General features: G+C 39.7%; 2 protein-coding genes across 10 annotated transcripts in view; both read left to right on the top strand.

Moving 5' to 3' along the window:
- Positions 1–3,247, top strand: part of tnpo1 (transportin 1) — a 28,481-nt gene extending 25,234 nt beyond the window's left edge. The window contains exon 25 of the mRNA XM_022191577.2: positions 116–3,247. The gene's annotated coding sequence lies outside the window, so the exon portion shown is untranslated. The remainder of the gene's footprint in view (positions 1–115) is intronic.
- A 921-nt stretch (positions 3,248–4,168) lies between these two features.
- The window catches only part of fcho2 (FCH and mu domain containing endocytic adaptor 2), a 46,591-nt gene continuing 28,170 nt past the window's right edge, over positions 4,169–22,589 (top strand). For 4 of the 9 annotated variants that reach the window (XM_051938229.1, XM_051938228.1, XM_051938227.1 and 1 more), the window contains exons 1-7: positions 4,169–4,440; positions 13,892–13,983; positions 17,897–17,971; positions 19,221–19,362; positions 20,621–20,773; positions 21,012–21,116; positions 22,176–22,274. In XM_051938229.1, coding sequence (XP_051794189.1) covers positions 4,408–4,440; positions 13,892–13,983; positions 17,897–17,971; positions 19,221–19,362; positions 20,621–20,773; positions 21,012–21,116; positions 22,176–22,274 — 699 coding nt within the window. In that variant the 5' untranslated portion in view covers positions 4,169–4,407. The remainder of the gene's footprint in view (positions 4,441–13,891; positions 13,984–17,896; positions 17,972–19,220; positions 19,363–20,620; positions 20,774–21,011; positions 21,117–22,175; positions 22,275–22,589) is intronic. The other 5 variants (XM_051938226.1, XM_051938230.1, XM_051938234.1 and 2 more) reach the window with 3 other exon arrangements.

Here is a 22,589-nt window from a genome sequence, read left to right as displayed (position 1 = left end):
CCGATGTTAGCTGCAGAAAATGAGTTAGACACACTGACTGCAGTATTTAACACAAGAGAAATGCTACTTGAACATTGTGCTCCATTTTAATGAGGCCTCTGTTTCTTCTGTGCAGGTCATTCACTATGGGAGACAATATGGGGAACCATCCCAGGGAACACGTTACCCTTTACTGGGGGGAAGGGTCTGCCTGTTGAGGGAAGGGAAGGGGTGCGGACCCCTCCCCGACCTGGTGGACGGGGTGGGAGGGAGGTGGTAGCTGCGGTTCTCAGTGCCCCTATGCAGAGGCTGAGGGGGGGAAAAGGGACTGGCAGAACAACCTTATCATGGGAGGAAAATTCATGTATTACATCTCAGTCAGAAATAACGAACTCTATCACCTTTGTTTCTCTCCATTTATTCCCTGAATATCTCAAGAAATGAAAAGCAGAAATGGAGAAATCTTTGCAAAACCCTGTAAAGCATTTGCTCTTTAATTTTGGTTAACTAAGATGAAAAGCTGACGCAGAAAAGTATCTTCAGGGCAGATAATGCATTGATGAGGAGAAGGCTTCTTAAAACAAGAAATGTGGAGTAAAGTTGAAGGTTCAATGAGATGTGTTTTCTCTTAACGCTAAGAGATGTTGAGAATGCATTTTATTGGCTCCAGCTCTGGAAAATACACTTTATAATGCTGCATATCACCACAAAAAAGTTACCTATGTAGTTATCAGATTATTTCCTATACTTTAGCCGGGCAGAGGTTGTTAATTGTCACTGGAGAGCACAAGATTTTCATTTAAGAGCAGCTTTTCTGAGAATAGGTAGCATGCTTCTTTCATTGTGGAAAGCTGTTGAACTTTAATGATGTGTGTTGCGTTTGACAGCTGTTGTTGCCCTTCGATAAGGTTCTTCTTTGATCTTGTAATTTGTATTTACAGTATTTTTATTTCTTCTGCCAGAGAATTACGGCAATCCGCTGTAATGTAGCATGACAGGATTTACACACTGAATTTCTGAAACGTGTAAAATCTTGGCTGTGATGTAACGTTGGAGTGAATCTCTGTTTTTTTTGGTCTTGTGGTGTGAATGTGACCTGGACATTCATCAGCAAGCATATCAAAGCTTTAGATGCTTACTTATTGTCTGAGCCTCGTGGAAGGAAAACCGAAGGAGAAGCATGCAGGTTGACATCCTGTGTGTCGGTCATTTTGATCTTATTGTTTATCGGACTTTTACCACAGCAACACGAATCCCGTCTAAGTGATCTTTTTTTTTTTTTTTTGTGACTTTGGCTGTCAGAACCATACAATCCATCAAATCAATGTTAAATATGTTTATTTCTCAATGTACTGAAGTTTTGTTATTGGTTGTTTGGCTTCTTGTGCTCAAAGCATGATCTTGAGGATGACTGTGTTAATGTTTTGGGTGGTTGTCACTGTGGGGTACTTGGATGCTTTCATCTCTTGCATGTTGGTGGCCCCTCACACCCCAACATATAGTGGGAAGGGGATCGCGGGAGGGAAGGGGAGCTTCAATTCAAGTTTCAAAGTAAGTAAGCATTTATCTATCGCAACACTGGGACTTTTATAACGTCACATGAATCTTGCTGAAGTGTTCCCCCTAAACTTTTCCCCCATAGCTGGATGTATAGTTTTTAAATAATGTGAAAGTACAGGAATGTTAATGTCTCTGCTTGTTTTGCGCTGTTCTATTTTTGTTTTAATTATCCAAGTGTTTAAGTTACAGATGGCCTGAGTGTATTCCATGATGGTTTTGGGAGATAGGAAGTTTTTTTTTTTTAATTGTTTTCTTTTTTTATGCCCAGCCAGTCATATTTCCTCTGCTGGCCAGAGTAATAACTGCAGTATTTTAATCATTTGCGATGCACACGACATGCACTTAAAATTTTTAATAGCAAGTGCTTGTAATGAATGATGCAGCCAAACACTTTAGAATATGACCTTAGTGTTAACACAGATTATTAATTAAGTATTGCTGCTAAAACGTATTTACCTAATGCAATAAGCATCTTGATGCAATTGGGTTGTTAGATTGTGGAGGTAGTGTAATGTGTTAGATACAATATAAAATATATAACCGGTCTTAGGTTAAGCATTTAATGAGCTAAATGGTGAATACAGGATATAATGCATCATGGAATACAGAGGCAAATCCTTGTATGTGTCACATCATTTTATGTTCCGAAGTGATTTTCGTCTGTCACATTCCAGCTGTTTGGCATGCAAAAAATGGAGTAATCATGGCTCGGTGGGGTGTGTACACAGTCCTGTTATTCTTTCATTGAAAGAGTGTAGGTCTTAAACACGCCAAACAATCCCCATTATTACTGTGCTGTATTTCTGACTTTACTGCTGCTATACATTGTAGTTGTGTTTCACCACTTGAATATGTGTTTTCTATGTGTTAACCTCAGGTTGTTTGTGTCCATTGTTGTTTGTTTTTTGATCATTTCCCCATGTGTACGCCTATATGCATCTCCTCAACAACTAAAGATTACTATAAAAAAATAAAAAAGCTGGCCCTTGGTATTAGAAATGGATAACCATGGGTGTTAATTGACTTTAGTGTTCATGTGTGCAACACTGCCAGCTGTCAAATGTGATTAGTTGGAAAGCAGGGGGTGTAAGAACAATTCAGAAATGGTAACTGGCACATAGTTTATGTACTTTTTGTCAAAAGTGATTATCAGACAACGGTAAATGGTGTAATATCTACACAATGCCTTGAGAGCAAATACTTTGAGGTTTTGTTGTTTTGCAATAGATATACAGTATGCTGTATCTAAAGAAACACTTCATTTCAAAGCAAAGAAATTGATAGTTTTAAAGAAAACACTGTTTGAAACATGTTTGCAGATAAGTTTGACTTTCTATGAAGCTTTATTGAAAATTTGTACTCTATAAAGCACCCACCAATATTAAGGAATGTTTAGTCAAAGAGCTCCTGTGTCCTAGAATTCAATTAGCCTTTAAACTTGATTAGATTATCTGCCTTCCATCTTTTTTGCTAATAAAAGCGAAAACATCATTTTGATAGGCATGGTTTGATTTTTTTTGTTTTCTTTTTAATAAGCTGCTGAATTTTTAAAAAAAGTAATCCTTTTGGGGCCACCAAATATTTTGGATCATGCAAAGACTCTATATTGTACTGTAGTAATTTTGTAATATTTGTAAGATGATATAGTGGGTGTGACTGGTTACCATTGCTTGAATCTGTACATTGTTCCAATAAATTGTTTACATTATTATGGGCCTTTCTCTCGCATTTTTTCCACATTTTTGTTGATCGTTTTTTGGTAGCAACTGCACTTTATTAGCATACATGGAATGAGTGCAAATTATATGCTAAGTAGCAACTATCAGATCTTCCCGGTAACTGCTGACTCAGAGACCTTCCTGTCCAATCTTTAATCGGACACCCATTTGACCAGGGTTCATCACATTCTAATACTAGATTTTTGTATTTGACTTTACATACATGTCATTTAAAAATGTGTTTTCTTTCCTCTTTTTTTGTAAATGCCAATTTTCCATTAGGAGAATGACCCCTTCATATGGGCATTTATAGTGTAATCAAACATAGATATACTTTATTTCACACCTTGGAACACATAAATGAAGCTAAAAACAATATTTTGCCAGAATCAAAAAGGCACGTCAAAACACGGGCATTATTTTTTACTTAAACATGAACCCACTAAACTGCATATGAATCCAATACTTTAATGGAAACTATGCAGATCTGTTACATGATGCATGACAAATGGTTCCATTTTGTTGTTGCTTGCCTACTTGTTATAGGTGTGTATTAGTGCCTGAATGCCAAGAGGCTAAAACGCATATCTCATTACAAAATACTCATCAATCGGGTAATAACTTTATTGTAAAGCACTTTACATACAAATATGAAGTAACAAAAATGCTTTATATAGCTAAATAACAAAATAAAAATAACAACCGTCCCTACTTCAAATCCTCACATGAACATAATGTTATTAGTTTGTTTATTTTTGCATATTTTCCGTTAGTTGTCATTTTAATCAAACTTCTTGCCCAAATTACCTGGAATGTGCTGCTGCATCATATACAGTGTAAAGGAATTTACGGGGGACACCTGAAGGCAGCATTTCACCCAGAGACGGCCCGTCGTTCCCCCGGTGTATCTAACCGCCATTGGTAGCGCTGTTTCCTCCACCAAAAGTCTGATTTGTACGGGAAGAAACCAGAGGGGAGAGCCGCAGTACAGCCGAGCGGAGGTGGAGTCTGAAGGTGGGGAGGGAGAAGAAAGGGGAGAGGAGGAAAACGGGGAAAGGCAGATACAACAGAGACGGGGGGAGGACGGTGGATGATTTAAAAGTTGCATTACGACAAACTCAAGAGTTGCGGCGAAGAGGAGTAAAGCAAGATGATAACGCCGTACTTCCGAGAGAATTTCTGGGTAGGTGCTGCTCTTTATTCACCGTGTTTACACCGGCGCTATTCCTCATTATTCTCTCGCTGTGTTGCCTCCCTATCATGTTCATGTCAGCAAGGATTTAAGTAGTATTCTCGTTGCGGATGTAGTCGGCCTATTCGTTGGCTCGGTCCCGCTGAAGTGGCGGTGTCCGGTGCCGCCAGACCCACTGGTCAACAGCCCCGCGGCCATGGCTAATTTTCTTCGCCGATTATTTTGCCACCCCGGGGTTTGGGCCTCTGTGAAGCCATCTAACTTGAAACCCCAAAGAATACACCCCAGCGTCCGGTAATTGGCTGCGCCCGGATTGCTTGGAATGTTTATGGTCATTTCCAGGAATACTATTGGACGCTGCTGCTGTCAATCACAACCCTTCGCCGTACGCGTCATTTTCTTCCGTAACAAAGTTTCAGTGAGAGGCCAGATGTTTAGCAACTTAGAGCAGCTTTAAAAACATTCACAGTCTCATACTGTGCGGGACATTTAGCTTACGTTCTATTTAATTAGTGCTGTAGTGGATGTTTTAACATTAATCTTTATACAGCGCTGTCTATGTCCTATCGAAAGGTCGTTTCTGTTCCGATAATAATTTGACGTGGCTGTGTCAAAGCAGGTGGAAAGTAAAAACCTGTCTTCGTTACTGATTCACCCTTTACCGATTTTCGTAAAGCTACAAAATCTGTCATTAAAAGTAAAAACGACTCACACCACAGCTTCTTTATCCAAGCTAATGTTCTAAACCAGAGCCATAAATTGTGCTGTAGCCACCGCATCAAGTTGATTTTTCGTCTTATATTGACAAAAATTGGAGCTGTACAAATGCTGAGAACTCTGTTGTTGACCATCCTTTTACACTAAGGGGTTAAGAAGAATAGTTACATTTAAACAGAATGACTGAATATGAGAGATATTTGCTAATAGATGTGTTATTGCATTTTCACACTTATTTTGGGAAAATGTAGTGCTCTGATTCAGTTCATGTCACTGTTAATTCTATAGCACGTTTAAACAACATCTGTTGAGTCAAATGATTTTCACACCGCTGTTGTGACTTTACGGTTTAAATGTGAAGGTAAAGACCCTACAGTGTTGATCTACACATGGAGAACCCAACAAATCCTGCCAAAGCACATATATTTACATGTTGAATGACTTTAGTATTGCTGTATTGTATTTGTAAGTTAACACGTCTGTATTGGAAGCTGCCAAAGTGTGTTCTGTTGGATCTCTGTCTTCCCAAAGGTGGGAAATTACTGCCCTAGATTTTAGCCTCACTTGACCTCATCTCCAGGTGGTGCAGCCTGTACAGGATCTACTGCTTTCAAAGCTGATATAATTAATGTTTATTTAAAATTACATGAAGCTCAGCACTTTCAGTAATTGAAAAGTCCAGAGCTCTTACCATGTAAAGCCGTTTTTTTTCTGAAGGAGACTTCATCATTAGCTAAATGGAAAAGAGGAGAGCAGAGACGCTCCTGATTCTTCAATCTGCCCTTTGTGCCCTGCAGTGAGCCACAAGAGAATCCAGTGATGGCAGCGATCAGCTGTGTGTTTAACATGCAGGACACACACACACACATACTTGGCATTAGGAGATGCATCCATTTCCCTTTGACTTGACTACAAATCATCACCACAAGCCGACACACACACAAACACACGAGGCCTGTCGGATCTGAACATTTTTCGGATCTATTTTGATTTTGCAAAGCAGGCAGGAACTCGCGCACAGATTTCTCCCCATGTGCTTTCACTCTGTGGTGTTTTTAGAGGCATTTTCGTTGGCTTTTCCCCTCGTCTCTAATCTTGGCTTGAATCTCTGGTGCAGACAATATCTCTCCTCAGCTGAATAAACAAGTTCTTTAGGAATTAGGAGCCAGACATGGTACCGCAATATTGTTTCTCTGTCAGAGTTGCAGCACTTGAGTGGTCACTGACTGCAACATTTCCGCTCACTAGATTTAGTTGCAGGCTTCGTCTCATTTCCCTTTTTTCTGTGCGTGAAATGAGCTTGAGTAGTGAGCTAACTGTGGTGTATTGATGAAAGTTTTGCAGCATCGGTGCAGTATGCCTGACGTGCTGAAATGTGTCAGTCAGTGGCTTGGTGTAGCTGTCCTAATACTTAATGGAAAATGTGATGAGCTTATGTTTAATGTGCACTCTGTTAGCCTCCAGTATGTCATGGGAAAATAAGATGGCAGTGTGATAAGCAAACAGTGTTGATACAGCCAACAGCCTTCTCTTGGCCTTCTGCTCTTTGCCGTCTGTGTTTTGTGTGTGTGGTCTAATAGGTTTTCACATAGTTTATGGTGCAAGTCTCAGTCGCAAAACCACAAGTCGAGGATCAGACATGAGAAGTGTCACAATACCATAACAAAGGCTGACATGAGAAAAGAAATGAACAGCGGTGACACGCTTCCTTCATGTTGCTTCTCTTCTTCAGCTCAAATACACATGCTCAAGCTTGCATATTGCTTTGGATCTTTGTCTTTCGAGGAAGGTCTTGCAGAGTTGTTTGTTGTGTTACAACCCCAACCTGTTGCCCTCGGTGGATAATTAGCTGTACTTTGGTTTCGCTTTAAAAATAAAGAATATAAATCCTGCTTTTTTGACGATTGCTGTAATTAGCTTTTAATGCTTGTGTTTCACTGTTCTTAAACAAATGAATAAAAGCTGGATTTCGAGGTGGTTGAATGAGTCACACGCTGCGAGAGGTTAACCTGTCTTAGGATGTGCCCTTTTGATGTCACATCCTTAACTGCAGGTAGTGGTTTTCTATATTTATGTTTCTACCACAAACAAAGCCCAGCCTGTGTGTGCTTACCACATACTACAGCTGCATGTGTTGCTGTTGGTCTGATGAGTTGCGATACCTCAGTGCGCCGCTCACATGACTGAGTGAGGGCAGACATTGTCTACCTGCTCCGTGGTCTGCACAGGACCATCGTTTACTGTCTGCTTGGAAAGAGCGTGTCTTGTTTAGCTCTGTCTTCACTCCTGAGCAGAAGTGTGCAGTCACACTTTTTTTTTTTCCAACGCTTTCACCTGAACATTCACCCAGAACTGGAAAAGACGTCATGTCGCTTCTTAATCTTGTGTTTTATTTTCCTTGGATTACTCAGTTGCTGGTGGAAATTAACAGACTAAAGCTTGCTAAAACACATTAACCCAACTTCTAATACATTTTGCACTATTATGTAATAAATACACCTACAGTAGTGACTTGAACAGTCAGGGCAGAGTAGATTTTGTTTAATTTTCCTTACACGTGAAGAGAAATAGGTTAAAGTAGTTCAATTTTTCTGCCTGCATAATGTAATCTTCCACACTGAACCCTATTGTGTGTGTTTTTTTGTTTTTTTACACGTCCTACATATGTTGTTTAACTGGAAAGCATGACAATCGGTGTTGATTACTGAAATATTGTTATCACTGAAGAGATGCAGACAGTCTTATGAGTAAAAGTTGGCCCCAGAAATGAGGGGAAGCGTAAATTTACTCTTGAGCTGAGTTCGTTTTCTTTGGTTGTTGGAAGGGGCAGCACAATACTGAGCTAACCTGGGCTCTATCCATGTCCTGGCTTACATTACTGCCTGTCAGGCAATAAACACTTGATTCCCCACACACAGGATATTGAGACTGGTATTGTACTCCAACAGAAAGAAAGTGAATTCCTGTCCTCCTCTGCCCAGCAGATGTTATATGATAAACTGCAGCCCTGTGGTTTTGTTTATCTGTATCTTTCAGGTGGTCTTTCAGATTAAGAATGCCAGTTTCTTTTTGTATGGATTTTAGTTTGTTATTACATATTGCATATTGTTCTGTGCAAATCCATCATAGACTTTTAAAAGCATTGATGGTATGTTTTACATGCATGGCTTCAGAAGTCAGAGCTGGTGTCACTGCTTGTGTCTCAGGCTCTGCTCGTTGAAATCTCATTGACTCAGGAGGCTGTGTGCTGATGAGAGAGCCATGTGTTTTACATGTGGGGCATATCTTCCTCCACAGCAATTTATTATTTGTTAATTGATTCATTATTGAATAATCTGCTGGTCATTTCCTTTTATTCCCGAGTAAATGATAAGTCATTTGGGCATTGTCAAATTCATGGAAGCACACAACAAGAGCTGAACCTAAGTGCTGTGCAATTACAATACCCATAGCAGAAAATAGTGAAAAATGTCTAATAAGTCAAAATATATTCAGGTTTACTAGCACAAATGCTTACAAGCTGCAGATTTTGAGATGTGAGAATAAGGAAGGTGTTTGTGTTTTTTACTTGAAAATGACAAATGATTGCACAGTTATGAAAACAGATGCTTGTTTTTCATGGATCGACTAATAGCTTAATGGACTTATAATTGCAGTCCCAACCTGATTGTTGTTGTAATTAATTGTTTAGTTTGCGAGATGTTAGAAAATTATGAAAAATGTCCTTTACAGTTTCCTAGTGCCTGAGGCCGTGCTTTCATATTGCTGCAGTCGCAACTGTCCTGTACTATCGTACAAAACAATCAAAATATGCAAATATTAAGACATTTGAGAAGCTAAAACCAGATATATCTGTAGTAGTGATGCCCTCAGAATTTAGTTAGTTGACTATCAACCGGGCCGATTATTGAATCCAGTACAAGGCATTTTTCTGATTATCTGTAGTGTTATTTTTTTAAAACCAATTTCCTATGAAATAATCAAATTTAAAATGATGTTTCTTTAGCTTTGATGCAGCCTCCTCTCTCTGTTGTTACCACTCTATAGTCTTGAGCAATGTCTGATTGGATACATATCTTAAGTAGTAGCCTATTACCACTAACGGATACATGTTAAATGGTCTCTTTTAATTAAGCATATGCAAAACCTAAACAAAGGCATGTCTAAGTTGACAAATGACACCAAGATTTGAATTTTTACTGAGAATGTACATCACTTCCAACTTTTGATTGTGTCTCCTCCATTGCTAATAATCAGCATTTGTGTCATCTCTAAAAATAAATCTGTCGACCCTTAAAAAAATGACTTTTGACATGTTTATATTGCCAACAAAAGGTGAACAGGAATTATAGGGTTCAATTGTGTTCACAAAAGACACTGCAGAATCCAGAGTCACAGCTATTACACTAGTGTTAAGCATTTGTTTGCATAATAATTCTAACATCATCTAAGAGTTTCACAAATCTTTTCTAGTTCTGAATGACTGCTCAAGGATCTGAGTTGTGTTTTTAAAGCTTTTTTTTAATGGGAAAAATTGCTTTTACTTTACAAACCACCGTACTGTATAACCTGAAGTTAAAGTTTATTGCTGCATATTGAGTTCTGGATTTAATAGAAGCTGAGGTTGCTGGCTTTATTCTTTCAAGACTCCCCTTCTCTCTGCCTGTGAGTGAAACCACTCTTCCCAGCATAAGCAATGGTGCACATTCAGCCATGACGTAAGCTGTCTAGTCGCAGAGCTATTACCTACATTTTTTTGTCGGCCTAAAGCATACAAAGACACGGAGGGCCTTGTAGTCTGTGCAGTGCAGGCGTAGTGCAGCGTGTCACAGCCGGGATTTGAATTCATTTTGAGATCTGTTTTGTATCGGCGGCAATAATGGAGCCAACACAGTTCACTCTCTCTCTTCTGTTTTTTTTTAAATGAACTCTATCGGTTCATAGGAAGCTGTCTCAGCTGCAAACTGCACTGTTGCTCAAACAAACCATGATTGACGTGTCCTAACTTCTCACCATGTTATCCTCCCTTTGGGGTGGGGCTGAGAGTTAAAAAACCACTTCATCTCAGTCCAAGCATAATGAGTACTTTTGAATTTCACAATGTGTGGTTGGAATATTAAACACTCTGTACGAGGGGTTTTCATCAATGAGTCTCCAGACGAGGACTTTGAGAAACTGCAGCACTCTGGTATCACATCTCTCTGCTGCTGCTCATGCAGAAATAGTACAGTTCTAATTCAGACATTAGTAGTTAATTTCAAAACTCCACATCAGGTTGTTCAGAGTGATGTCTTTATATTCTTGGCTACTGCTTTGTAAGAGTATATTTTTCACAATCAGTTCCAGTATTGTACCTTATGAAAACTTAAAAACGCCCATAGCTGTTTCCTGTGTTTGTTTTTATTTTTCTTTTGTATTCATTGATATCACAGCCCATGTGAGCGTAGCTGTAGCACAGAATGAGCCTTTTTCCTGTTGCTGTTTGGAGCTGTGTTTTCACTTATTTTCGTCACTTCCCTGTTTTGTAGACTGATTGGCCAATTGTGTCTCTCACATTGTGTTTCTCAGAGTTTCAGCAGTATAGTGTAGGTGTTGTGAAAGTGTATTGTTACTATTCCTTCTTGACGTCTAATATGCGTGGTAACTTGCATGTCAAGCTGTCTGCAGGGTAACAGCTAAACTTGTGCCTATCTTAAACTGTTATCATACAACAGGAAGCACATCTCAGTGGTCTGCTCACTGGAGTGAAATGTAGGCCGGAGAGCTGTAACCCAGAGAAGGATGCTTCGCTTTTAATGTCTGTTTGCTCTGTAAATATGTCTGTGTTGGAGCTAGCACTGAGCGTTTTGACACAAACCTCCTGAACTTTCATCTTTGTCCTTGTGGAAAAACAAGGCAGCAGTAGTGTTGGGGCCTGTATACCAAACTGCTGACAGTGGACCAGTCCAGGAACTAGGAAAGAGCTGTTATCATCTCGGGTTGAGGTGAAACAAAGTTGGCCGACACATTCATACAAGAATGAGGATGAACTGTCATGAACAGGCGTGTTATTATCCTGAAGTAGGCCTATATTTTAGAACAAGTATGTGCTGCCTTGTTTGTCTTCTTTTGGCCTTCTGTCAAGTGAAGTTATCGCTTCTGCCCTCCCACTGATTCATCAGAATTAGTCAGTATTTAACCACGCCTGACGTACGTCAACGGGGTTACTGCATTCGGTGCGGTATCTGGCTGGGTATGTATGTATGTATGTGTGTATGTGTGTATGTCTGTGTGTATGTCCAGTTCGATATCTCTGCAAGTGCTGAAGTCAGGATAATCAAACTTCGCACTGAAGATCAGTCTAAGGTCCCCTGCTCAGTTGTGGAGTTAGAGGTCAGCAGATCAAGTAGAAAGGGAGATACGTAGGATGATCAAAATTGATAGAGTATCATGTATAGGCGTGGTTCTGCCCCCTAGTGGGGGCTTGTCTAGTTGCTGTTTGCCAAGATGTCACACAACAACCTGTAACAGGTTATGACAATCAAAACCTGTCAGTCATGTTTCTGTTTTATGGTGTGCTTATTCTGTCGGATCTTCAGTGTTTTCTCATCGGTACTTCCTAGCTTCAAGCTATGGTAAGTATGTTTCCTCTCACACAGAAGACACAGCCTAATGAGGATAATGAGGAAGTGAAGTGTTTTTTTCTCCTTCTCTTTTCAGAAGTGACAAGAAGGCCATAAATTACGGTGTCAACATAAGTATGCAGGGCTGTATAAAATGATTGTTGTAATCATTAATGTGTCGCTTATTTTCTTGAGTAATCGATTAGTTGTTGGATATAAAATGTTAGATCATGGTGAAAAATTTTGAGCAATGTTTCCCAAATCCCAAGGTGATGTCCTTAAATGTCTTGTCTTCTCAACAACTCAGAGATATTTAGTTTACTCTCATAGAGTTAAGAATATTCAGATTTAAGAAGCTGGAATCATTCTTGACTAATTACTTACACCAATTCATCATTTATCAAAGTAGTTGATGGTTAATTTTATAGTTGATGACCAAGTGATTGAACAGGTATTGACTGCAACTGCAAGACTATATTGCAAAAGTTTAAAGTGTAGGTCGTTTAGTACCGATGGACAGCTATTGAATTAGTCAGGACTCAGAACAATGCAGTTTTCCCAAACCAATGGAACTCCTACCTTATAAACCCTAACCCCATCAGTCATTCCTACAAAGTTCAACACGTCTATAAATGTCATTTCTTCTCTGATTCAGCAGGCTGTCAGAGTAATTGATTTCTTGACTGTGCTGTCATTCTACATGTGTCAACTTTTTTGTCAGTCCACACAACAGAACACCTTCAGAGGTGTGCTGTGGTATGTGGTACCAGGACATTAGTAGAAAATCCTTTGGCCTGTATTTCACAGAGTTGAGCCTTCATGGATCAGGTGTGTTCCAGTGCATCCCTCCGATGCTTGACTGGACTGAGATCTGGTTAGTTTGGAGGCTAAGTGAACACCTTGGGCTATTTGTTGAGATGTTTCAAAGCAGATTTTACAGTTTGGCAGTAGATGCTCTCTGTGAGTGCAGTTGCCAACATGGGTGTGCTTGGTCTGCAGCCATGTTTGGGTGAGTGGTCATGTCAAAGTAACACCTACATGAGTGCCATGATCCAAAGTTTATTCATGATTTAATTTTGTCGCAATAATTGTATATTTGTAAGTTTAAAAAAATAGGTCACACTATGTAACAAGAAAAGCACTGAGAGAGCGCAGTACTCCGCCAAGGCTGCTCAGTCGTTGTATAGTGTCCAACTGATAAGTCCCAGTGAGACCACAGTGGTGGATTTGTAGTCGGATCTCAATCGTGTGATCGTCAGCAGGCACCTGGCGCAGCGTTCTTTTGTTGTCATGGTTACAGTGACGCCGTGATGCTATCTCACAATGATACAGATATCTTTAACAAGTCCATGGATCCAGACTATAAGCTGCATCACTGCCAACATCTAATCACTTGGTCCTTGTGTCATTTCTGATCTTCTCTGAAAATTTCATCCAAATCCATCTGTTTGATAAAAACCCAGTTTGCCATTTCTATTCTGAAATTTTTCATTATTTATTGGCTATCATACAGGAAGTCACTGAGTAAGAGAGTTCCTCCATGCAAATTTTGATTGAAATATGGTCCATTGAATGCTTGCCATACCTTCCAAGTTTTATATATTTTCCCTTTTACCACATACACCACTGCTGATTGTTTAGATGTGCAAAACAAAAATCATTATTAGTAGCAGCAGGAAGGGTTCATGTATTTGCATCATAAAGCATTATGATTATCAAACATTTTATATCTAAACTCTACATTTTTCTTTCCTATTAATAATTCAATGGTGCACTTGCATTTTTTAAGCATCAGCGCAACTGGACACCCTGGTTACCCCGTGACATGGTTACAGCAACACAGACAGTTGTTCGGCTGTCTCTTACATTATCGGCTCTATCCTTCGACCTGTTGGCTGTCATTTTACACCTTTTTAATATTCACTTTTGTCAACATGGCCAAGATGAGTATGGTTGACCAGAAGCTGCTGCAAATGCAGCTAGAAGCCATGCAGACAATGAGGATGCTGTTGTTAGAAAAAGCCTTCTCGGTAATGTCTGATCAGTAGCTGACGCATTGTTGCTGCTTGTTAGACTTGGTGCTTTTTCCACTGAGTAATCTTTGTTGTGTTTCTGAAATGCAGGGGGAAAAAAATAATGGCTTTGATGTGCTGTACCATAACATGAAGCATGGCCAAATCTCCACCAAGGAGCTGACAGACTTCATCAGAGAAAGGTAAGAAGCAGCGGTCCGATACTCGTCACTTAGTCCGACTCTGAAGAGAATAACATGGTTTATATAACATGTTCAGCACGTTACTAATTAACCGGTTATGCCGTGTGTACCTTTTGTTTCCTATCATGTGGGTTTTCTTGGTATTTAAATGTATCTCCAAGTCTGCACCTGCTGTTCCAGCTCCTTGTATTATCCTTGTAATAACATCCAAGTTCATAGCTGGCACTGCTACTTATGTCCTCTTTGAATTTGCCTGTTTGCTACAGGTGTGAACCATATGGAGCTGTTCTAGTGCTGCAACTAACAATTTATTGATCCCTTTTATGTCTCCAGTTCAGTGATTAGTGACAGTCAATTAAATGCCAAAATCTACACTACAACTTTTCAGTCCAAACCTCAGACACTCATTTAACTAAGTTGTAGAATATATCAAAGAGTTGGGAAGCTGAAACTACAGAATGTTTAGTTTTTCCCCCACTATTGTTGCTTGAAAAATTGCTGAAATGATTAATCAGTCAGTTGTGTTATTTCCAGCTCTAACATCAAAACAAATGTAGTTGTATTTGTCATGAAAATTCATATTCAAATTACTGCAATATTGTGGTAAATGTATACAACTGTGAATACTATGCAAACATAGCTTCTTTGTCAGAGCAGCCTAAACCTGAGCCCACCTGTCAGCTGGCATTATGTTACGCTCCACCAGCCTCTGCGGCTTGATAATACCATAATAATAGCTTCTTTTCAAATCCTTCCCACCTCCATAAAGATTAGCTTCACTGTGTGAGAGGTGTAAGTTTATAACCTGCCACATGATAGATGGTCTCCCACTGGAATGCCGCTGTGAATTCCACCGTTTACCTAACGTTGAGGAATGCATTCACACACTTTAACACATTGTGCAGGATTTGATGTGCTCAGCAGATTGTGTTTACTGAAATATTACTGGGAAGTATGATTAATAACGAATGATGACATTTCATTGGTTGTTGTTCATAGAAACGTTGGCAAAAACTTGAAGAAAATCAGCTTTTGTTCTTTACTTTTCCTTTGGACAGCAACACAGTTATTTCACATGGATATTTTTCATACTTCAGCCCATTTTTTTCCCCTTCATCGCAGGTGGCTGCAATTGAAAACCAACTCATTTAAAAAAAAATTTCCAAAAATAGAATGCAGGTTTCTGTTGCTGAATGTCCCTTGCAATTAGCTGGTAAACCATTTGTCAAGTTTGTCTGCAACGCTTAAACTCTCTGAAGTCTTTTGTTGTAATAAATCATCTTTTAGCTTTTTACTGTGTTTATATATTAACACTTCGCAGTCTGGAGTCATACGGTTGTTTATTCTACACAATTAAAAGAACCAATGCATTATTCATGGAGGAGACAGAAGGTCAGGTAGCATTCATTTATCTTGTACATAACTGTTTATTTTGCTTACTGGCACATAACTCTGTCTACTTTGTGCCAGCTTCCAAGTTGAACTCTTATGTGGTGATATTATGGTTTCTGTTTTCTGAAAAACTGCACTATGGCTCCATCTGGTGGATAAAAATATATTGTGCTCTATGTTCCTACTATATTCCTATTATCTTAGTGAGTCGGTCACTTAATTCCCTACTGTAAGAATAAGAATTTTAAGGCTAAGACAACATTATCAGTATCCAAAGGGAGCAAACACATCCAAGATCTCTTATAGGTTTCATTTTCTCCACTGAAGTATTGCAAAATGTCTACACACTGCTGGCTCACACTCGGTCTCTAAGTGGGCTACTGTGAGATGACCCACCACAGGAGAAGAAGTGACCTGAAGAAGAAAAGTAGTTCAAGATTGGAATATTGTCTTTGTGCCTGTGTTTCAAATCCATGCTGCATCCTAATTCTGTGGAGTGTATACCACATTCTATTGTCATAGTACAGTGTTGTATCTGTTAGTATACCAAATCAACATTCTTTATATTGTGCTAACAGTGAATAATATCAAGTAATCTCAGTGAATTACACATGACTATGCGACATTAGAATGTTTCTCTTTGAGCAGCTCCACATTTTTTTTTGGTCAGTGCACTGTTGGAGAATAGAACTGCTCCTTGAAAAACCTGCCACTTATCGCTGGCTATTTGTAGTATGAGCACACGACCTACTCAAACCCTGTGTAGGGTCAGCATGTTGTATTGATTTGGAGCACAACTTCATCGTCCTTTCAACTAACTCAGCAGACAGGGCTAGTTGTCATTAAAGCTGTCTTTAAGATTTATGTCTTTATGGTCTTTCTTTCGAATGACTGTTCCCACAGTATGAACTTTGACCACCAAGTTAATGTGTGATCAACATTTGGATTGACACTGTTTGATGGTCTTTGGCCTCTTCTTCATTTACAGTCAGTATCTACACAGAATTTAAGATTTCCATTTTTAACCAAGATCATCTCAATCCCAAGTTACATTTGGGTTACAGAGTTCAAACTGTAGACTTTACACTGATCATTTACAACACTAAAACCACCTGTCTAATATTATGTAGGTCCCACCTCATTACACCAAAACAGATGTGAACCATTGGTGCAAGGACACAGGATCCCTGGGGGTGTCCTGTTGTGCCACGGGGACGTTGGCAGTTAGTCGTTTGGGTTGTGAGATGGGGCCTCAGTTGACTTGTTGTGTTGCATCAAATGGATGCTTGATTGGGTTAGGATTTGAGGGGTTTGGGAGCCTCTTTATCATGGTCCTTGAGCTGTTTTGGAGCAGTTGTTATAACATGGAGGGGTAGATTGTCCTGCTGAGGACCTGAACTTCCCCAGCTAAATGTTGCATTGTAGCAAAATGGTCAATATTCATCACTTCACCTGTCAGTGGTAGTTTAATGTTTGGGCAGATTGATGTACATAAGATCCCCATAGAAGCTGGCACTCCATAATACAAGAACAGGAAAGCCTTTCATTTAACAAGTGAAAGCTCACTTTTACAATGATGTACATGTCAGAATATGAAGTCAAAAAGTACGAGTTCTAATATAGAAAAAGAGTTCCAAAAAACTGTTATCTGTGTAAATATTGTGTGTGTTGACAATGTGCAACACACAGTTTGCACATCAGCTTGTGCTTTTGCTTGTCCTGGTTTAAAAGTACAAACACTAAGTTATTTAGGATATTGCTAAAAGGTAGAAGTTAGTGTTGGCACTCTGACAGGATTTACTACATGATAGAGTACAAAAATAAACTGACATTCTGCTCTCACACAAAGATGCGGAAGTGGAAATGTTGCCTATAATGCATCTCTAGCCTGTTGCATCTTCCGTGTTGTTTGTTTGTGAGCTATTTGTGTGTACCTGTTTGTGTGTGTGTGTGTGTGTCTTTGTGCACGTTTGTCCCGTTTCCCCCTGGCTGACCCTGTTCTGTGGCATGACTGCTGCAGAGAGAGGCTGCTAAATGAGACATCCATAATTCAGGCTTTCACTATAACACTGCTGCAGTTTTTCCTGCTGTCACTTTGTTGCAGAATAAAGGAATAAAAAGGGAAATTGAGAGGAGCAGGAAACTCAAACAGCAGCTTTCATACTCTGTCATCTTCAGCATGAGGTTTATGAACAAATCACAAGCCAAACCACATTCATTTGCCCACACACAGAGCATGTGGTCAAACATTTATGTTGCAAGTTCTGAGTGGGTGTTTTTGGCTGGGATCCTCTGATGTTCAGTGACATGCCCCGTTTGAGCCATAACCTAGTTGCAAATACTTTGGAAAACTTTATCTTACTCGATACTACAATGGTTTTTAAAACCCGAAAAGATGTTCTGACATTGTTGACATGACAGCATAAACTCAAGCTTACTTGAACATTTTTTTTAAATCATTTGAGCTGATTTAAACTGTGTGTTTAACATTGTGTCTTGTTGTGTTTTCTCTCTCTTTTAGGAGTACTATTGAAGAGGCCTATGCCAGGTCAATGACCAAACTTGCCAAGTCAGCTGGCAACTTTTCTCAACTTGGGTAAGTGCGAACATCTTTCTAGCTTTCCTAAGAAAATACCAGAATTTATCAATGAAACCATTTTCAGAGAAGGATACGTACCATTGCTGCTTCACCAATCTGTGAAAGGCATTCAGACATTCAGACTTAGGTGTCTTTGATGATAATGTTCATCACAGTTTCATACAGACAAACCCTTGACACTGACAGAAAGCTCTACAGTATGTTTGTGCCTGAATCTATGCTAACAACAAGCTTATCTACCTAAGTAGTTTACTTTTGATTTCCTAAATACAGAAAATTCTGTTCATGAGTAATAATTATTTATCTAACTACAGCATTTTATGGTGCCATAAAATGAGTTTTTATTGTTATTTGCCATATTTTGATAATTACTTTAATTGTTAGGTCATGTTCTATGTATAGGCTTTTTATGGGAAGCATCTATGCACACAGTAATGCAAAATAATACTGTGCTATGACAGGAGAATCTCTGTAATAAAAAGACTTGGTATGAGTTGACTTTCACTACCAAAGTGTTCTTAAAGCTGTAATGGAGCTCTTGACTCGACTGTGTGACAAATGATTCAAAGGTAAACTGTTACTGTGTTCTGTCTAAAGTGTTGAATCCCAATCCCTCCTGGCAACAGTGTCTTAGATCATTTCCAATTAGAAGTATCTGATTTGTGTACAGCTTTCTTGCTTTGGATGAGCTCATTTAAATTCTGCTGCTGTTTGAATGAATTCACAATAAACAGCTGGAATCAGCAAACAAAGCTTCAACTCCTGTTAACATGTTATCAAAACCTGGAATAAAATAAGGAATTTCATTATTCAGACCTGTTGCAGACTCTGTCTTCAACGCAATAAAATGTTCTTGTTTTGAACTTGTCAAATTTGAAAGATGTGAAATTGTACAGCAAAGCGAATGAGGCAACGGTTAAGATATACAAAAAGGGTTTTGTGACTGTCTTTTTTTGCTTGTGATGTTAATGAACCAGTGTTTGCACTGAAATATGGAATAAACTTTCCCTAAATCGTTTCACACAACTCAAAGTCAGTTGAAATTAATGTACCTCTCTGTTAATGTGAGTGGATGCTGTTCAGACTTGTGAGGAATGCAGAAATGTCACTTGTTCCCATGGCAAGATTGCTATCAAAGTGGCATGAAGCCAGCATGTTTAAATGCCATCAGATTAATGGAAAGAGTGCAGAACTGGAAGGTGCTTTACTGTGAAAACAAATATGAATATGCCCCCCTTTATCACAGGACATTTGCTCCAGTGTGGGATGTGTTCAAGAGCTCAACAGAGAAGCTGGCCACTTGTCACCTGGAGCTTGTGAGGAAACTACAGGAACTTATAAAAGAGGTTCAGAAGTATGTGGAAGAGCAGGCCAAAGCACACAAAAAGGTGAGCAGAATGGTTCAGGAAAATGGTGGTATTAAAGTTTGGACTCTGAGAATTTTACTGCTACTACTGATGTGTGTTGAAGGATTTACTCGTCTTTGTTTAAGAATCATAAAAGCGTTGAGTTTTGATACTCGAAGTGCACACACATCACTTGCTCCCTTGAACTGTTTTTCTTGCAATTATTACAAGTGGTTTGTTGCTCCGGTTTTGCCACAGGCTTGCCTTCACCCAGGAAAATTACTTGTTTAAATATGGACCCATTGTTTCACTCTGTAGTTATTGTCCCCAGAGTAAAAGAAGTTGCAACTAGACCATGTACAACATGAAATAGTTTGTTTGGTTCCATCTCGAGAAAATGTAGCGTGCAGTGTTAGTCTGTGAAGCATTTTTTACACCTCACTCCTCTATCTCCCCCCTGACTGGGACACACAAGCCGCTCATATCTCATGCATGAAGCCACAGAGCACAAAGTAAAATAGGAGACTGGAATTAGTAGAGTTGTGTTTGTGCTTTCAGCATGACAAAAAGGCTGTCACAGTTTCTCTCTCTGTCGTTTTCCCACACTCCCTGCTGCTCTCTGCTTCATGTTTCTTGGCTGCCATGCTGATACAAAGCAGACTGTATGTAAACAGTTTTGATGACAAAATTAACAGCTGTGCTGGTATAGGTGCTCCAAATCTTTACGCAATTTAAGATTTTACCAGCTTTTGCTTTCTCCTGTGATGTTTACATTATACCATAACTGTCATAATGAGTAACTGACAGGGTTCAGTGATGATGCTGATGAGTAAAACTAATGACCACCTGAGCTCACTGTGTGGTCTCTGTAATTGTAAGCCATAACCTCTTAATTATATTTCTGTTTTCATGTCCTATAACTCTTGAAGTTAATATGTAGGGCTGTAAAAATAGAACAAATGCTCTGTGTTCACATCAAGTGCAGAATTGTATACATTTTTTAATAGCTCCTCTATAGCTTTAATTGCTTCCCGCTGTACTGCGGCAAAGGTCTGTGTCACATGCTGGAGAGTTAAACAGAGGACCTGAAACAGTGTTTTACTAGAGTCATAAAGGACCTCTGTCTACACTGAAGTCGTGTCTGTTATTTTCTCAAACTCACATAATATACAAGGGTATTTCAGGACAAGTGTTAACTGTTCATTATGCTCAGTGCAAGATTAGAACAATGAGTGAGACTTGCACCTATTATTTAGCTTGTTGTTAGCTGAGTTACTGTACAAGGCGTGTTTGTTTTCAGACAAAGGAAGAGGTGGCGTCCACCCTGGAGGCTGTCCAGAACATCCAGTCCATCTCTCAGGCTCTGCAGAAGTCCAAGGAGATCTACAATGCCAAAACTGTGGAGCAGGAACGCCTTCGCAAAGAGGGGGCCACCCAGAGAGATGTGGACAAGGTGGGAGGTCACGCTCGCACATACATACACCCACATAATAATGGTATGGTAATAAGCCATGATGAAGTGCTCTAACACTGCAGCCTACACAGAAACTTCAACCGCAGACACTTTTGCTTCAGAAATTAAGAAGAGTTTTTCTTTGTTTTTGTCTGTTTGTGAATTGATCGAGAAAAAACAGAACTCTAATTTACACATACTCATGATAGCCATTTATCTGTTTGTTTACACTTTGCAGGCTGGAGTGAAAGCCAAAAAAGCCACAGAGACTTACAAATCCTATGTGGAGAAATATGCCACGGCCAAGTCAGAGTTTGAACAGAAGATGACAGAAACTGCACAGGTATTATGATAACTGGCTTTCCATCCTGTGTGCCATAATGAAATATTCACTCACAGACTCTGTCTATTGTCTATCTCTGTGGTATGCAGCAGTTTTATTGTGTAATCTGTCAGCCCTACGTGTGCGTCTGTTCCATGTTTTGTTCTCTGTATCATCTCCAGATTGTGTTTTTTCCTCTGTAATGGAATCGTTGTGGAAAGCCCTGATTGGATCCATCTGAGGGGCTGATTAGATAAACTCCAAATTAAAATCAGATCAACAGAATTTGGCCTCCATATCCTCCTGTACCGCAGCAGCTCCGCCACCCGAGCTGGTTCCAGTTAGCTCAGTGTTTTTGTTTTCCCCCAGAGAAGGCAGCATCGCAGCGCTGCTTCCCCAGGATCACAGTCTACGGCTCATCTCCAATGCAGCACATGTGGACATATATTATAAACACCGAACACATGTGCTCTCTGACATCACTGCGGCTCCTACATGTGTGTTCTCTTTGTCTAAGTGTGTCTGTGTGTGAGCGTATGTAAGCTGTTAGCGCGGTAGAAGACAAAAGTATGGTCTTATTTGTGTCTCAGAAGTGTAGATGCAGAAGTAAGTGGCTCTTTATCTCCATGTTTTTGTGGTTAGAAAGGCTCATCTGCTTCTCCATCCACACTGTGATTTTCTAGTTTATGATTATTTATACGCATTCTCCTTGGTTTACCCCAAAAGCCCAGAGTCAGACATAAATGGAAGTAAATACCAGCATTTAAGTATTGTGATCCATGCCATACTGCAGCTTAAAGCCAGAAATGAATCCCCATCAATGTATCTCCTGGCCAGAATTGACATCTTGTGTGAGGACCGATATGTATGTGAGGGCCATAGACCACCCAAACAGACTCATTGGAAGTCACAGAATAGGGAAGCAAAGTTTCCTTGGCTAGATTTTGCTCTTAACTTATTTTTGTTTTCTTATGTGTTTAATGAGACATGATGCAGATTTACTGGCATGCATTTAATTTGATTCCAAGTGACTGGCTTGTTGCATTGCCACTCCATAACTATCATCACCCTGTGTTACAGAAATTCCAAGACATTGAGGAAAACCACATTCTCCACATGAAGGAGATCATTCATTCATATTCGCAGTCCGTGGACGAAACACACGTTCAGATAGGAGAGGTGAGTGTGTACACGGCAGGCCGGGACCCACGCACACACACGCACTCGCAAACATTCCTGTGGGTGGAGTAGGTTTCTTTTTGACCCGAGGCTGTGCTCAGTGGGTTCACTGGGTGTCGTGTCAATTAGTGTCGTCTTTGATCTCGCTAATCATTTAACTGAGAAGCAGGAAATGGTCCATTCATCCTTTTATGCCAAGCAATTAAAAACTGATCAAAACTCCCTCTCAGCCTATCGAAAGCACCTCGACAAGTCCAGACGCCGAGTGTGTTTAGCTTTGAGAAAATGGCATCAAGTCCAATTGTGAAGGCTTTC

Source organism: Acanthochromis polyacanthus, chromosome 18 (genome assembly GCF_021347895.1).
Source record: "Acanthochromis polyacanthus isolate Apoly-LR-REF ecotype Palm Island chromosome 18, KAUST_Apoly_ChrSc, whole genome shotgun sequence".
Lineage (NCBI taxonomy): Eukaryota > Metazoa > Chordata > Actinopteri > Pomacentridae > Acanthochromis > Acanthochromis polyacanthus.
This window is presented reverse-complemented; position numbering and strand designations above follow the sequence as displayed.